Genomic DNA, 18,387 nt, shown 5'->3' on the forward strand with positions numbered 1-18,387 from the left:
GTACGAATTGGTGTAGTTAGTGTTCTTGAAGACACTTGGTCCTGTTGAGTATCAGGTTGATTTGGTTGATTTTGCGTTTCTAAAAATAAATTAAATGAACACAAATGAAGTGAGAGTTTCAAGTATTCAGCTTCGTTTGCTTTAAAGAAATCGTTGCATTGACATCGAAAGAAAAGATCAACTTGACTGTCAACAAGGATTAAAGTGTTAGATACGTACGAATTGGTGTAATTAGTGTTCTTGAAGACGCTTGTTGAGTATCAACCTGATTTGGTTGATTTTGTATTTCTAAAAAAAAATTAAATGAACACAAATGAAGTGAGAGTTTGTGGTATTAAAATTGTTTGCTTTTAAAAGGAAACATTGCATTGACATTAAAGGAATAAGGGATTAAGTTATTAAAATGACTTTTGAGAGCAAATATGTGTCGACAAGGATTAAAGTCTTAGATACGTACGAATTGGTGTTCTTGAAGACACTTGGTCATGTTGCGTATCAATCTGATTTGGTTGACTTTGCGTTTCTAAAATAAATTAAATGAACACAAATGAAGTGAGAGTTTGAAGTATTCAGTTTCATTTGCGTTAAATACCGTTGCATTGACATCCAAGGAAGAGATCAACTTGACTTTCAAGAACAAAACATGCGTCGATAAGAATTAAATTGTTAGATACGTACGAATTGGTGTAGTTAGTGTTCTTGAAGACACTTGGTCCTGTTGAGTATCAGGTTGATTTGGTTGATTTTGCGTTTCTAAAAATAAATTAAATGAACACAAATGAAGTGAGAGTTTCCAGTATTCAGCTTTGTTTGCTTCAAAGAAATCGTTGCATTGATATCCAAGGAAGAGATCAACTTGACTTTTGAGAACAAAACATGTGTCGACAAGAATTAAAGTGTTAGATACGTACGAATTGGTGTAGTTAGTGTTCTTGAAGACAGTTGGTCATGTTGCGTATGAACCTGACTTGGTTGATTTTGCGTTTCTAAAATAAATTAAATGAACACAAATGAAGTGTTAAAGTATGTGGTAATTAAATTTGTTTGCTTAAAAGAAACCATTACATTGACATTAAAGGAAGGGATCCAATTAACTTTTGAGAACAAAACTTGTATCGACAAGGATTACATGGTTAGCTACGTACCAATTGGGGTAGTTAGTGTTCTTGAAGACACTTGGTCATGTTGCGTATCAATCTGATTTGGTTGATTTTGCGTTTCTAAAAATAAATTAAATGAACACAAATGAAGTGAGAGTTTCGAGTATTCAGTTTCGTTTGCCTTAAATACCGTTGCATTGACATCAAAGGAAGATATCAACTTGACTGTCAACAAGGATTAAAGTGTTAGATACGTACGAATTGGTGTAGTTAGTGTTCTTGAAGACACTTGGTCCTGTTGAGTATCAGGTTGATTTTGCGTTTCTAAAATAAATTAAATGAACACAAATCAAGTGAGAGTTTGTGGTATTAAATTTGTTTGCTTAAAAGAAAGAAAACATTGCATTAACATCAAGAGAAGAGATCAACTTGACTTTCAAGAACAAAACTTACGCGGTGAGTTGTTCTGGTTAAGAAGATGCCAAATAGATTGATGAGGTGTACTAAAACAATTAAAATGCAAAATGAATCAAATTTAAATAAGTTTTAAATCATACCTACAAATGTTTGTTTTGAAAATGAAAACAAAAGAACTAGTTTCAGATTTCTATTAACAAACGACCCCATCCTAATAAACCTTTAGGGGAACACGGTAGTCTATTGAATAACAAATTTCTATAATCCTTTCATTAATTAAATTTCCCACGAATTAATCGAACCTAATCGAACGCGATCGAATACTGTAATTGCGATTCGATTGTCGAACGTATCGAAGCAATCGAACGGCAAATCCTGGGTAATATTCGATTGTGATCCGATTGCGTTCGACAATCAAATTGCAATTATTCGATTGCATTCAATTGTGTTCAATAGACCTTTTTTCAAAGAGGCCACCCTGTTGAATAATTATGTAGTCCAGCGGAAAAACAATGATAAAACCATGCATAATTATTACAATATGCATGATACAGTAATTATGCATGGCTCTATGATTGTTTTTATAGCTGGACTACATAATTATTCAACAGGACGTCCTCTTTGAGAAAAGGTCTATTGATTCGGCGTTCGATTCGTTCGATTGACACCGTCTGGATATTGACAAACTTTTTTCACTAACCCCCCTGGAAATTTTGGATAACAAAAATTATCCCCTGGAAATTAGGAGTCGACCCCCTCCCTGGAAAATGAAATTTTGTGAAAAAGGGCCTGGAAAGTGACTATTGATGCCAGTTTAGGAGGAGAGAACCCCCTGGAAACCTTTAATAACCCCTTGGAAAATCTGAAAATGACCAAAAGCCCCCTGGAAAATCAAGGCTCAGATCCCTCTGGAAAAGTTTGTCAATATCCATGTATGGTTTAAAAATGGAATGGCCCATTGCTACCGTGAGATTGGGTAACTTGCATCAGTGGAGGCTAACATGCATAGCCCTAAAATGAATGACCTGGCTTGGTCATTGAAATACAAAGTTAAATCAAAACAAAAATGATAGAGTGTAGAGCTGTGAGCGGAGCTGAATATAGTTTATTTCAATAGTCAGCCAGGTCATTCATTTGAGGGCTACTGTATGCATGTTAGCCTCCACTGATGCTAGTTACCCACTCTCACGGTTTGTGTTGCAAAATTAAGTTAAGTTAGCTATGATGACCGCTATATATATATAATTAAACAAGGTATGTCTGCATTATAATACAGTGTAGTGCTGCAATCACAAATGACTTGTGTTTGCGTCGTTTTATAGATAAAAAAGAGTTGATCGGTCACAGAATAAAAGGTCAAACTATGATGATGAGTACAACCCTGCGCCAACAACGCACCGGACAGTCCGGTGTTTTGTCCAGTGCCAAAAAGTATCCTTCAGCCACACCAGAAACCTTTAGTCCTGTGTTAGTCCGGTGTTAATTTTTCAAACTTCTGGACACCGGACACATGTGTTTCAAAAATAATGCGCACCAAACTTTGGTGTTGAGATATGTCTGGTTGTAAAAAGTATTCTCATCTGACACCTGGACTTGCTTGTCCAGTGTTCATGAAGTCCGGTGTGTCAGCATGGTTGTTGATGAGTTAGGCAGAAATCATATCTATCGAGAATAGATCTTTTGCCTTTCCATCTGCCATCTTGAATTGTATGCAAAAATACAGGAACAAAAAAGCTGTGGTTGGTTTTAGTTGGAAAATATGCAAAACATATGCAAAGTTTACACAAAGATTAAAAAGACAACAAAGCATCTATATTATATATTATAATCATTAGTACAATAAAAGATGGGCTATATTAATACTTTCTTTTTGGATAGGTTTTACATATTTTCAATGCACCACTGGAATTAGGCCACCTTAAATTTTTCATACAATTCAATATGGCCTGAATATGGCGGATGGAAAAGCGAACAGGTCTATTGAAAGTAAATACCCTGCAGTTTTGCTGTCTTTATGACAGTCCTCAACCGCGGTCCTTGGATTTCACAATAAGACCCTTTTTTTACAAGTATATATCTATTCTAAAATAAGAAATAATATCCCCATCCCTTTCCTATAGGTTTGCTGGAATCTTTTACTATTTCCCTAGTCATGAAGACAGAAATATTGTGGTGCGATTTTGGTACAGTTTTGACACTGGAAACTTCTTGAATTGTATGACAAGCATATCTGGACTTGGTAAAGTGGCAGTTCTGTACAAAGATAATGGACTAAACGGTGGCACTTCCTGCATTGTAGGGTATCTTTTGGTGCGTTTTCTTCATTTATGATGCACTTTGACGGGCTGCAAAAGTCGTTTATTGATGGTGATTTTTGATTATTTTCCTGGATTTTTTCCGCCATCTTTGTGCATTTTTCAGACAACAACCGTTCAGTTTTGTATTTGACGTCAACTGTGTGAATCATTAAAGGTGGTGATGAACATTAGTTGACCCAATGGACAATCAAAATTACCCTCAAACAGAGCAAAATTACCCCCAAACAGAGCAAGTTTACCCCCCGGACAAGGCTGTTTCCCAGGATTATTCAAATATTTTGAATATGAAGGAATTCAATACGGGATGTAGCACATTTTTAACATTCTTACAGGAATAACAATTTAATGGCAATCGACGTTAACGCTATTATGGAAAAAAAGATATGTCTTTCACAGAGGAATACCGTTTTTTTAGTTGACCTGGTAAACAGCAATGAAAGTGATTGAGGAAGAACAAAAACGTTTCAGCATAGAAAAGATACCTTATTACACGAATATTAATAGTCATTTTATTAACACGAATTGAATAATTTCGTGTTAATAAAAACCCCCCTTAATTAAAACCAGCCACCGTTTCCTTGAAAAAGCAGAAAAATTCGTGTTAATTTCAGATCGTACAAATTTCAAGGCCGTTGAATACTTGCCTAGTAGTATTCGTGTAATAAGGTAACCATTTAAGGAGTTGGAAACTAACAATGACAAAATTATTGTAAAAATGTTAGCAAATTAGTTGTTATGAATAGGATATATAAATCTAATAAGATTTATTTCTCAGTGCTAAATTTTAATTATTTGTATATTCACTAATTGTGTACTTTGGCCTAAAAATCGAAATTTCCTCTCTCGGAGGTTCAAAAATCAACAAAATTGACAAAAATTTTGAGAAAAGTCCCTCAAAGGGTCCAAACAACGACAAATATTCTCTCTAATTTTGGGAAAAGTCCCAAAGGGTCCCAAAAAAGCAAATTTTCCCTCTCTCTAAGGGTCGAATTTCGATTTTTGGCTCGGACATACCCAGGTATATGATTTTAGCCACTGTTTTTAGAGAAAATATGTAGATATTATATTTTTTATTGAGTATGTACTTATTTCATCCTACAGGACCCACATACTTGATTATCGCTTATAGGAAAAATTGATTGAATAACTTAATGTCTTTTTTTCTCTCTTTCATTTTCTGTGTTTTTGGCAAAAATCCTGCTCTAATAATGTTCATAAAAACTCGTGAAGCTTGAGAAATGTAATCTTTGCGTAAACTTGTCCCCTTAACAACACCTCTGTCTCCATGCTTCCGTTAGAATTTTTCGAAAATTGAATGAAAAGACCAATAAATGCCATCCTTGCGCTTAAACAAAAGAAAGATGATTCTGCCTCTCTTTCCTTTCAATTTCCCGACATTTTGAGTATTTTGTGTCTAAGCCTATAGATCTCTTTTTTTTTTCGTTACAGACACTTGTTAAACAATAAAAGTATAATAAACATATATTGATTTAATCGCCGTTGTTGCTGTCCACGTTAATATTTGTTACAATATTGTTGTTAGCTTCTGGTCATTGGATTCTGCTGATTGATGTTCTAACATTGGCATTATTATTGATGGTACTTAATACACCTTAATTCTCAAATTACAAAGCTAATGAAGAATCGCATGCATCGAAAATTGGTGAGTTCACTCAAATATTAGAACATCTTTTAGTCAGTAATAACCTATGCAAGACGTCATCCGCGCTTTTTTCTCCACGCAATTAACGTTTATTCAACTTTGCGACTTTTTCGAATGTTTGGAGCCAAATATTCGATTTTTTAACGTCACTTAAACTTTCGAAGCTCCTGCATTATAGTCAAAAAATGAATTTGCGTCGTTTTCTGAAAATAGTCAAAATAAAACTGAAAATGATTATTTAGCAAAACTAAACCAGGTGCAGATAAGAGTATATTTCGAATAAAGGGGGTGGGGGTTATTGGAATTTTTTCCTTAAAGAGGGGCGTTTATTCGAAGTTATACGGTAATATAAAGAATTAGAAAAGAAGTAGGGAAAAGTGACAGATACATTCCAAAATTCAAGGAACTTGGATTTTATTTGAAATGTTTTCAGGAAAATATAGTTTAAACATTTCAAAAACATTTCATTGCTCAGAGAACTTGGATTGTTTTTGAAATGCTTTCAGGAAAGTTGTTTAAACAATAGAGAACTTCGATTGTATTTGAAATGCTTTCAGGAAAGTTGTTTAAACAATTCAAAAACATTTCATTGCTCAGAGAACTTGGATTGTCTTTGAAATGTTTCCAGGAAAGTTGTCTAAACAATTCAAAAACATTTCATTGCTCAAAAATTTGAATTGTCTTTGAAATGCTTTCATGAAAAGAAGTTTCAACAATTCAAATACAATTCATTTTTTCTTTAATTTTGAATTGTATTTGAATTGCGTTCTTTAATTTTGAAATGCATTTGAACTATGTTAAAGGATTTTATTTTATGGAATGTGTTTGAAATGTCTGTAAAATGCTTTTGGATTTCCTGGAATTCGTAAGGGGTGGTGTACGGTGGGGCTGGATCTAAATGTGCTTTGTACGGCGGTGAAAATAGGTTAATTTGAAATCTGCTGTATTATCTGTACACCCCACCTTACCTTACCTTACCTTAAGTCACCGTACAATGACAATGTACGGCAGTGTCTAGGCAGGGTTGTTTCGATTATACAAAAATGATTGCTGAATTTCAATTGACATGATTTCTAAGAAATACTGTGAGATCGGGTAACTTGCATAAGCCCTCAAATGAATGACCCATTTGGTCATTAAAATACAAAGTTAAATCAAAACAAAAATGGTAGGCTAGAGCTGCAAGCGGAGCTGCGTAGTTCATTTGTTTTGAAATTTTGCTGCTTTGATTGGTCAGTCGTTTGATGGCTGTGCAAGTTACCCTCCACTGAGATGCAAGTCACCCGACTTCACGGTACTTGCTAAAACTGACTGTTTGTCACAACTAGTTTCACTATTAACACATAACTATCTGGTGAAAAAAGGAAAAAAAGATCATACCTGTGCTGTTTGTAGTTTTGGTGAAGAAGAGAAGAGAGGGTTATTAATGTTGTTGTTTGTTGTGGAAAATTAACTCTTCTTGTACTGCTTACTGAGCATGATCAATTTATTGGTGCATTCACTAACTACACAAAATACTTATAGTAGTAAACAAATATCAAACCTCTTTAAATACTCTACAAAAGACCAGAAAATATGATAAAAATTTATACAGCAGCAGCAAGTTTCAAAAGCATGTCTGATGTGCATAATCAAGCAGCCATTAAAAAGTTTCACAATGATTGTTTACAAAGGCTTGGTTACACTTTTTGCACTAGCGTATTTTATTTATTAAGAAAAGCCCTGTTTTTTATCACTTTTTATCTTTGTGAGTGAGTCCACCTTTAGAATATTTGCCGTAGTACGCCCGAAGCCAAACGCCCACGCCATAATTTGCGCCCCAAAAAATGTCTCGCCAGCCAGACACACGGAAGGCTATCGTAATACTTTCGCTAAGCGAAATTAATAATAATAATAATAATAAAAGTTTACAATCTAAACCCTACAAGGATTGGATTGGCAATAGAGCTTCAAAGAATGCTTGACAACTATATCGTCCCCGGTTGAATCAAATGATTTTATGGTCCAGAGAGACACCTCTAAATCTTTTGACCCAATTTTTTTCCAAAGCTGAGATATTTGACTTTGAAATCTCTAAAAATGAGTCTTTACACAGTCTTTATACATTGAATTTCTATTGTTTTCAAGTAAAAATTTGAAAATTCAAAGTCGAATATCTCAGCTTTGGAAAATAATTGGGTCAAACAGTTTCCTTAGGACCATAAAATGAATCTCTAAGTCAAATATCAAAAATCATCTGATAATGCCTTTAGAACTTTTTCAGATCTTTGACGAACACTTCCTCCTTACAGACCCAGTAGGACTTTTTCAGCCAGTGGGGATAAAAATGACGGACTGAAACTTTATGGGGATCGATATTCCCATATTTTTTATGCCTGGGGATTTCAATTCTTTTGTTTTCAGGGCAGAAAATTCATTGGGGATGGGAAAATTTGGCATAATATTTTGAATTGAGTATTGGTTTATTTGATTATTCTCAGTGGCGACAAAGATTGGAGGATAATTTTCAACCGGGGACGATATTTTGGCCATTTTTTCTGTGAGAAGGGGGTGTTGACGATGATAATATGGTAAACTTTTTCTTGAATTTGAAATGTGCACTCGTACCACTTTTGAATTCTATTACTGATAGAGCTTTGTGCAATCATGATCATGAAAAGCGATTTAACGGACTGGGAACGAGTTTGAATTCCTTTGTACTTAAATAGGTATATCTATTTATTTTTATTTCATGTAAGCTAAATCGCCGTTCAGTCAGGTTGCTATCATATCTTTTTAACATGATGTTAGAATTCAAAATCATACCTCCAGAGTGTGATAATTCAATCCCAAAACGTCCTTCAGGGCCATTTTTCATTCCCAAAGTGTACACCACGTTCATGCCTCCTTTCATCTCCATATTCTCCGTTGAGTGAAACTTCAAATCATTCCATTCGACGTCAACTTCAAATGACGTCATTGGGGACTCACTAAGTGGAGGGTCAAAGGTCATTTTTCCATGCATAGCTTTTTGTTTGGTATCTGTCGAACATTCTTCCTCGCTGACAGGTGGCCATTCGTTAGCTGAAATAAATAGGATTAGATTAATCTAAAAGCCGGTTTCTACCCGCGGGCGCTGCAATCGCACTATTTGGCTTCAATCCTTTTTGCTTAAAAATGTAGCGCGCGCGCAAAAAAAAAGTTGAACACATTTCCAAATTTTTCAAAAGTTACGTCAGATCGCGCCAATGGAATTGCTTCATTTTTCTTTTGACCAATAGCGTGGTAGATCTACTAAAAAAGTGCGATCGCGGCGCGCACAAGTGGAGACTGGCCTTAAGATATGTAAATAGTACTACAGTTAACTCTCGCTTATTTGAACTTAAATTATTCAAGTCTTGCTATATTTCGAAGTTGTTTCCACTCCCCTTCAAGGAGAACCCCTCTTGAAATGCATTCTATAATTCGAATCTCTCTGTAATTCTAACAAATAAAATTGCCCATTTGTGTTCGAATTAGCGATAGTCGACTGTACTTTTTCTGTTGGTAGCGACCGTAGTGCAGAGTTAGATCATCCGTCTATGTAGTCGATGCTATCGTCCGTATAATATTTTTTATGATATAACATAGTTTGTATATTATAAAACGTAATATGTTTCGCGGCGGATAGAGTCTGTGTTTAAGACAACAGCCACTCCCGTAAAAAATTTCCGTCTTCACATTTGTTCCTTTTAGATGAAACTCGTCTTAGACTATTATACCGAAGACTTCGCTTTAGTATAAAAAATTACTGAAATTCTTTCTGCTTTGATGCTCAGCAATTTAAGAGAAGGATCAATCGTAAGTGGAGCAATCTAGGGAGAAAGAGTAGCGCCTTTCCCTACCTCCAGGTAATCATTATCAAAAGAGGAGCCTTGGGTCGCACACTTACTTATTTTGTTGTTGTATATAAAAAACTTCCTTCTGAATTGTAAAAACGACGGTTTGAAATATATACCTTAGAACACATCTCCTTAGCTTAAATTCAGTTTCGAAGGTTTAAAAGGGTGATTCGACTGAAATTTTAGTTCATTTTACATACCCCGATACTTTTTTATGGATAGTACACATTAGATAGTACATTAAGGAGCTAATTTTGACGAAAACTAATTTTGGTGAGCAGCATAAATCTTGAGAACTTATTTTGGTGAATATGGTCAGATTTATTGGTTTTTGCGAGAACTAATTTTAACAAATGACTGAATCTGGTCTATTTTGCCTTTTTTTCAGCAATTTTAGATGAAATTGGGGATGTTTTTGCGAAATACAAAAGCATTCAATTGTGGCAAGAACTCATTTTGGTGAATTGAATGGGCCAAAGTATTTAACTTTGATGAGAACTTATTCTGGCGAATCTTGTCTAAACTCACCAAATTTGCCAAAAATATTTCTCGCCTAAATGAGCTTTTAATGTAGTCTTTTGATAATTTTCACGAACTCCAATACAGTACTAATTTATATATGCATGGATTGGGGAATCACTCTGTTTGCTGTTTGATCACCAGCAATAGCGTGGTGGCAGGGGCTCCAGCAGTCGGATTTTTTCGGGGCGCCGAAATACAACGGGCGCAAAAAGATGCCTTTCATTTCTAATTTCAGCGCCCCTTTACTCTTTTACAACTCGGATATAGCATAACTTTTCCAAAAACATTTGATTTTCTTAGGGGACGCCAAAATCAAAATCTTGATAACTTGACAAAAGATTGAAACGGGTTGGGATTTCAAACTTACCGTAAACTAAAACAACTGCAGTAAATATCAAGAAGTAAAGCTTCATGCCTTGTAAATTTTTGAGTTAACGCCAATCACTACCAATCACCGCCAGTCTGTCAAAAAAATATCAGCATTCTGATTTCTTAATAACGAAGCAATCTTTTATATAAAGAAGCACTCGGTTGACACTAGAGTCTTACATCGCACCTTATTATTTCATCAATTTTAATAACATTTTGAAATTAATACATCAGACACTACTATGCGTTTTTCGCTGTCCTACCTGTTAAATGATATACGTTTTTATTAGAACAAACTATATAAGAAAGTAAACCTTCGATGACTAAAATATCAAGAACAAGTTAATGGACGGTTTCTTAGGAAATTGCAAAAGAAATACTCACATAATGGTGAAATACGAACATGTTAAGACAACTTTTAGGCTTAAAACTCAAAAAGTTATGAACATCCGAAGGCTTCAATCAGGTTGGATTTTTTAATAAAAACGATATGCTTTACTTAGTAAAAGAGAACTCTACTGTCCAAATAGGGAGTATTCAGATAAAAGAAACTCTCTGTTTCATAATCATAGATTTTGAGGTCCGCCTACACCCTTCATACTCCAGTGGTGCTGTGAACCGACCGTCAAATAACTGATTGTTAGACCTATTAATCTCTCAATGATAGTTTCATATTAATACCATACTCAGCAAGTATGTGTAGGATATTGCACCTTAGTTTAATCCAGTTAGCGGTTCAAATATCCATTCTATTTATTACATTACTTGCATAGGTTGGTTATTATCAATTAAAATGTTCCTATTATCTATCGAGTTAGGCTGTGATTTTATTTTCTATCTTGCCACAGTATGCTGAAGATAAAAGTGCCCACCATGTTATTAATCTTCGAAAACTTTTTGAGCCCCCTTCCCCGCCCTTATTAGTATTCCCCATCCGTTTATTAGTTTTCTTTACCATTTTGTGAGTATTTTGTGCAATTTCCTATGAGTTTGGGTGTTTAGAGTCCGCAAAGCCCACTCTCGTGTTATATCTTTAGGGTTTTTAATCAATAGACGTTTTAACGCTTGAAATTTCAATATTACACGATAGCTTTTTTTCAGCCGCCCTCACCCGTTTATTCAGGCCTTACCAGTTAATTCACTATTCGGAACCATAGAACACCCCCTTCTCACAGTAAGCGGGGGTGAAAATATCGGACTGAAAATTGATGGGGACTGATATTTCAATATTTTCTATGACTGGGTAATTATATTCCATTGTTTTCAAGTCAAAAAATTCAGTGGGAACGGGGAAAATAGCATAACATTTTGCAGTGAGGATTAGTTTATTTGAAAATTTTCAGTGGGAACAAAAATTGGGGTGTAATTATCCACTGGGGACAATATTTTGTCAAATTTATCCAGTGGGAAGGGGTCCCACTGGGTCTGCGAGAAGGGGGTGTCATAGCATTATTTTACAGGTAATAAAAATATTACTTTAGAATAGGATATAACTGGAATAATTGCTGTTCCATTTAATAACATTATTACTAGGTATATTTATTAATAGGTTGGACCATAGTATAAGAAAGCCGCGGCTTTCTTATACTATGGTTGGACGAACCTTTCAAGCAAAAAAAATAATTCTTGAAAATGTACCCCCCTGGAAAATGGTAAAATTTACAAAAAACGTTTAGGAAAAATTTTCTTCATACCTTTAAGTGAAAGTGGACGAACTAAAACCAGTCTATAACCAGTGTCGTAGCCACCGGGGGTGGCCGGGGGGGGGGGGTGCCCCCCAAAAAAAGATTTTCAGATTATGGTTTTTTTTGAAAAAGTTGTAAATTTCGTCAACGTTGTCTGTATGTTTACTTTTAAAAAATGTAATGCACTAACTATTTAAGCTGATAATCTTATGATTTGAAAATATACTAATATGCGAGCGATTTCTACTTGCCTTTTGCTAAAAGTTGACTTTCGGAGAGGCAGTTTTAGCCAATCTGGAGGGCATGAAGTTCAAAACTTTTTCTGGCCCGTCTGCCCCAACCATGGTGCGGCCTCCTTGCCTCCTTAGATACTAAACTTATAGGGCCCCTCTAAAATATTATTTGTGTCTACGGCACTGATAACACTCAGGAAGTTTTAGACTAATTTTTAACCCCCTTTAAAATTGAAAAGACTTTCCTTAGACCCCTGGAAATACTTCTTCGGATTACCTCGTGGAAATCGTCCAAGCCCTGTATGGATATAAAATAAAATGGTCCTATCCAATTACAATATGAAAAAATTACGTGCTTTGTATTGAACACGAAAATGTTAAGGTTAAGTGTTCAAGAAAAAGGTAAAATAAGCTCTTAAATATACAACTCGCAAGATTTTCAGTTAAGATTTTTATTAAGACTCTTAAAAGTCAACTATACTTGCAAATATACAAACCGATGTAATCTATATGTTGTATACAACAGTTACCAAATTTGTGTTTTGGTCTTTGTAACTCCTTCAGTTAGAGGGCCACTCTCAAATGAGATACTCGTCTCATCTTTTGAGCCAGAAATAAAATACTTTTTGCAAGAAGATTTGTAATATTTCGTGTCGCCATACATCTTTGTAGGTTTACGGACACTTCTGTCGTCCCCGCCGATCTTGGGTCCATATCGAGTGTCCTTGTGATAGATAGCGTTACATTTGTTACAGCCAATCATTTCGTCAAATGTCCCAAGACGGTTGAATCCGATTTCAGCCGATTCGAACATGATTGTTCCGATTGGGATTTCGGAACCTTGGTTTTCACCTTTTACGACAATAACTTTGACTTCCCATACAGATCCTATAGGAACAATTTTCTTGATTTAACTGTTTAAAGATTTGTTATATTTATTCCTAGTCTGCTCCCTAGATTCCCTAGACTGTAAGTATCCCCCTGATATGGTTTGATATACGGGATGCGTTTCGTGTATAAAATTCCCGTCCGAGAGTTACCCCCGTCTTTGTTTTTTTGAGTTTCTTCATAAGCTTGACTTGTAAGTCTTATATGAAATATATTTAAATTTCATTAAATTTGAATTAAAAATTGGAATGACTAGATGTTAATATAATCATTGGGTTTCTCAACAATTTTAAGAAAGTTGAAACAGGTTACCCAAAATTTGGGTTACTGTTCGGAAGGGGATTTTATACACGATTAGCATCCCCAATATCAAAACATATCAGAGAGGTTGCTTGCAGCCTACAATTCCCCCTAATTGATATTCTCATTAATATTTACTTTGGTTAAAATAATGTATGATTAGTAAGTACGTATGTTATAAATATGCTAATATTGCATTTCCGACCTGTTTTGGACACTTCTTCAAAACGTACCAACTTTCACGTCAATTTAGGGTAGGTAAATTCTGTCCGATCTGCTGCCTCGGGGGAATCATATTTAGACTGGTATATACTACAAGATTTAATAAGGGAGGGAGCTATTTTAGGAGCATAGGATTGGCTTTCTCTCAGTATTAACTGATAGTATTTTCGAGAAAATATTTCAGTTTTATTTTACCTGTGACGTCACGATCAACTTCTCCCAAAACGTCTTGATGGACTTTTTTGAAACCTTCGAAATCAGCGGTGTTGATAGTATCTTGATCTGGTACACACTCCAATTTGACCTTGTATCGATCACCAGCCTAATGAGGGTATTGGTGTGAATAAATAATGACTGTATCTTGGTGGGCTGTAGACTACATCTGTAAACCCCAAAGACTTAGATTTACTATCCCTCTCCTAAAAGGTTTAATGTTTCATGTTGATAAACCAAACCTATAGCAGTTACTATTCTCGAAGCACGCTTTCGAGAAATGTGAGACTGTTCATCTAACGTTTCCAGACCATCAAAAAGAACGACAATAACTATTAAAAAAACGAAAAAAAGAACGACAAAGAACGACATATTTTTCACATTCTCGCACTCTCTATTTTTATCCCTATACATTACTCTATTGAATGGCACATTAGAAGGAGCGGGAATTCAAGGAGCGAAATTCTGGCTTGAGAGACTGACGCCTTTCACCACTTGACTATCACTCTAGATCGAAACATCCCCTTCTCACAGACCCACTGGGACCCCTTCCCACGGGAAAAATTGCCCAAAATATCGTCCCCAGTGGAAAATTCTACTCCAGATTGTGTACCCACTGAAAATAATGAATTATCTCCACTAAATTTTCTGACTTGAAAACAAAATGGAATTTAAATCCCCAACCATGAAACCATGGGAATATCACAGACCTTCCGTTCGTTATGGTTGGCTGAAAAAATTCTAACGGGTCTTTGAGAAAAGGGTGTACGGAAAAATACAAAAAGGTGTTACCTTCATCGATGGATGGTTTTTGGTGCACTTTGTACCAGTAGTGAAACCTTTTTTACCAATCTCTTTTAAGTAGGGTACACCACAATCTTGGCAATTCCGTTTACAATTTTCCGTATCCATCGGCCATGCTAGTTTTGATGATTTTTTAACGTGTTTGATACCGTCTGCTTTGTTTGTCCGATCTGCATCCCAGACGGAGAAAATGAATTGGCCTAAAATTAAAACATTTTGGGGTTGATGGCACTGACCTTAATAAAACCTAGACCAAGCCTTATCCGCCATTTTTGATCGTTTTTTGAGAGGGGTACCCACAATGAAGACATTATAGTTTTAAAATCTTGCCTAACGACAAACGGCGCTACATCTTTACTGCACAAGTAGATCGCTCTCGATTCGGGTACCACTTTCAAAAAAACTTCGATCAAAATATCTTGCTTGTCCGGTATTGAGAAACTGCTTCCCAGGGTCTAAATGAAGCTCATTGGTTGATGGGTCAAAAGTGTTGTGAGAAAATCTTTTGTAATTTCCAAGGGCTTTTCTCTGGAAATACCATTAAACTGGTAGGTGACTGGTGTTATATTGATTTTAATTGCATTAAACATAAGCAATCGTATTTTTTCAAAAATGTGAAGCCATTTTAGCTGTTAGTTTTCGAAAATACTTCAACTTCCTTTCAATTAGTTTGATTTCTGAATTCGATTATGTAAAATACAGAATAGTTTATTTCACCGAGAATGACTATTTTGGGCTAATCGTCCTAGTGGGAAAAGGTTCCACATTGATTTACACCATTGACAATACAGTTGACTGTCCATAATCCGATTTTCAAGGGGGGCTTGGATCTTTATCAAAATGGGGAGCGTATTGAATAGTAGAGCGTCGTTTATTAGAGTTTCTTGTTGACGGTGACTTTCAATATCATAGGATAGGAGTGTATCGAATAATAGGACGTCGTATTAGAGAATAACAACTGTATGAGTTAGATCACAAACAACTCAAACAAACCTCCATCAGCATGAATTTGTATTCCAAAATATCCTCCGGGTCCGTTTTTCATACCGAAAGTGTACGCTATATAAACTCCTCCATGTTTCTTCGTATTTTCAGTCAGATGAAATTCCAGAGCGTTCCATTCAATATCAATTTCAAATGATGTCATCGGTTTCTTTTTGAGAGATGTTTCAAAATGCAAGATTCCGTACATGACTTTAAGTTTAGTTGATTGTGAGCATCTGTTGGAGCTTATGGGCGGCCATTGTGGTTGTGGCGTTTTTTCATCGTGGAGAAATATTTCATCCCCACCGCCCTCTACTTTTTCATCATGAGGAAAAAGTTCGTCAACACCGTCCAAGTCAAACAAATCCTTGCCTGTTTATGAGAAATTTTCAACACAGTTTTTAATAAGAGCAAACTATATATAATAACATAAATTTTAAAAACACATTATCGTAGGGGCCAAGCCTGGGGTCCCTTATCTTTTTTACGACCTAGCAATTTTTAGCCTATTCCAAAGAGCAGTATATTATAAGATATTTTTGAGAGAGAGGACGCGGATTAGGCCCGGGAAAACGTTTTATGACCAAAATAGTGACGCCATAGCTAAAACTACAAGGGACAATGAGGGGTAGGAAAGTAGCTGATTTTCAAAAGTCAAAATAAACGAAAATGATTGGTACCATCTGAAATAGCATGAAATTCTGAGTAAAAAATGTATTACAGGAACTCTCTGACTCAAACACAAAAGGCTTGGCCCCCTACTATTAAGAACAATTTAAGGCTTTTTGGAATCTAAAAATAATCACATAATGCGGTGAAATAAGAAAGTTTCAAAAACACACTTATGGGCCTAGATCTCGAAAAGTTATGACATCAAAAGGCTTCAAAATCTGTGGACAGATACCACAACAGGAAAATCCCCTCCCGGGTACCACAATTGGAGAGGATCGAAAGATTAAATTAATAGATAGCCCAAAAAAGTAAAGCTTGGGTAAGAGAAACAACAGCTCAAATTAGAAGGTTTTTCTTTTTATCCTCTATTACTACACTATTTATGTTGATGTTATATCTTATCTGGGATAAACCAAAAAAATACACCTTCAGAAACTGCAAAAACTGCTTGTCATTTTTTCTAGCTTGACATCGAAAATATGCACGTGTTAGAAATATCCTGAATTAATATAAATTGACCACGATGAATAAAACTTTCTCTTGACAATCCGTATATGATTTATCGATAGACTTTAAAATAGTAGCGAGGTTAAGCACGGGTTTATTTTGACCGTAAAGTGCGATACCGTAGGCCTGTACATAACTTGCCAAAGCAAACCATGCATATGAAATCTTATGTACAGGCCTACGATATCGCATTGAACAGTCTAAATGAACACTTGCTTAGCCTCGCTAGTACAAAGCCGAAGCGTTATGAAATACAAGCGATTTTTACAAGGCGCCGTTTCTTCCATTGGATGGCCATGAATTGGCCAAGCGTTACTTCGTCAAAAACGGATATATAACAAAGTGTGGACACAGTGACATGCAAATGAAAGGCCACGATGTTGAGCCTGTAACTATCGATAAAACCATAGTATACTATGATCAAACGATACAACAAACAACAAAAACGAAGTGATGATTTATTTTATTGGAGACCTTACCTTGAGTGAACGCAAGTCCCACCAAAATCAATAGGCGAAGGTTCATCTTCCTAATGCCTTCTTACAGAGCGTTCCTTGACTGAAATATTTTTCTACTTCCCTAAATACAGGTTGTAGTATTGCAACTTGTATTGCAATTTCTCGATAGATTTTAAATTGAGGTTTCTTTTGAGTCGCGTTTTGCTTTTTGTTTATAATGTTTATACCGTCATAGCGAATTTAAGTAAAAAGCTTCATGTAATAACCCCTTTAAGGGTTTTCGATGTTAAATTTTATATAATGAATATTCGTTCTGATAATGATGGCAACCACGGGCTTTCCGCGAGGAAGACTCTATTTATGGCTTTTTTTAAAAATAGTTATTTTATCGCGAGGCAAAATCTTGGCCAAAACCTAAAGATATGCTACAAACTCTCAAGACGTTCATTTCGGAATAAATAATTGATTTAGAAAGCATAAAAACCGGTGTCCTAAGATAGGAATACTTATTTTGGTTCTTAGTCTTGCGACTGCAGTTGGAGGCGATCCGAAGCTCTTCTTTAGATAGATATTTACCCGTTAGGGCTCCATTGAACCCATGATTCTGTTTCACAGCTTATTGGAGGGTCGGTGAATTTCTTTTATATTGTAGGAATCTCATTTTCTCAAAATAATAGTAAAAAAGAAATAGATGTATGTAATGATATAACCTGCTTAGGCTTAACATAGAAATGCGCGCTTTTTACTTTCGATTCTTTGAATAGTAATGTGACTGAGACATGCGTGATAAAATTTATGTGGTTCGTCCCATTGAGTTTCAAGCCGAAGGCAAGAGGTCAATCTCCTTGGTAGGATTTGAAGCCAACAAATCCTACCAAAGTTGCGCGGCCTTGAGTGACCCGCAAGGTTTTTACACAAATGACAGATTGAAACTAAAATTTACCGCTTAATTTCGAAAAATATATCACTTGAAAACAAAGGAATTGCTAGATTCAATCCGTCATCAAAAATACGGCGCATATTTTAAGGCTTCAATTTTTCTTGCCTGAGAAAGGTTAGAGATTGACCTCTAGCCCTTCGGGCTTGAAACTCAATGGTTCGTCCTCACAGGTCGAGTTCAAAGAAAACTAAACTGTAATGACCACCGTAACGACCTTGCAAACCGTAACTGA

General features: G+C 35.6%; 1 protein-coding gene across 1 annotated transcript; it reads right to left on the bottom strand.

Moving 5' to 3' along the window:
- Positions 1 to 12,607: 12,607 nt before the first annotated feature.
- LOC136806158 (uncharacterized) lies at positions 12,608 to 17,338 on the bottom strand. Its single transcript, XM_067062721.1, has 5 exons — positions 17,237 to 17,338; positions 15,588 to 15,950; positions 14,583 to 14,794; positions 13,773 to 13,899; positions 12,608 to 13,055 (listed from the first exon to the last, which is right to left on the bottom strand). Exons 1-5 carry the CDS (start codon positions 17,280 to 17,282, stop codon positions 12,694 to 12,696), a joined length of 1,110 nt encoding a protein of 369 aa, XP_066918822.1. The 5' UTR covers positions 17,283 to 17,338; the 3' UTR covers positions 12,608 to 12,693.
- Between the last annotated feature and the right edge of the window lie 1,049 nt (positions 17,339 to 18,387).

This window comes from Clytia hemisphaerica, unplaced genomic scaffold (assembly GCF_902728285.1).
Source record: "Clytia hemisphaerica strain Z4C2 unplaced genomic scaffold, Clytia hemisphaerica genome assembly, whole genome shotgun sequence".
NCBI classification, from domain to species: Eukaryota; Metazoa; Cnidaria; class Hydrozoa; order Leptothecata; family Clytiidae; genus Clytia; species Clytia hemisphaerica.

Coding starts and splice junctions, on each gene's coding strand:
- LOC136806158 (XM_067062721.1), bottom strand. CDS start 17,282: ATGAACCTTCGCCTATTGATTTTGGTGGGACTTGCGTTCACTCAAG. Junction 15,951..17,236: donor GGGACTTGCGTTCACTCAAG/GTAAGGTCTCCA, acceptor TCTCATAAACAG/GCAAGGATTTGTTTGACTTG. Junction 13,056..13,772: donor AGTTGATCGTGACGTCACAG/GTAAAATAAAAC, acceptor TTGTTCCTATAG/GATCTGTATGGGAAGTCAAA.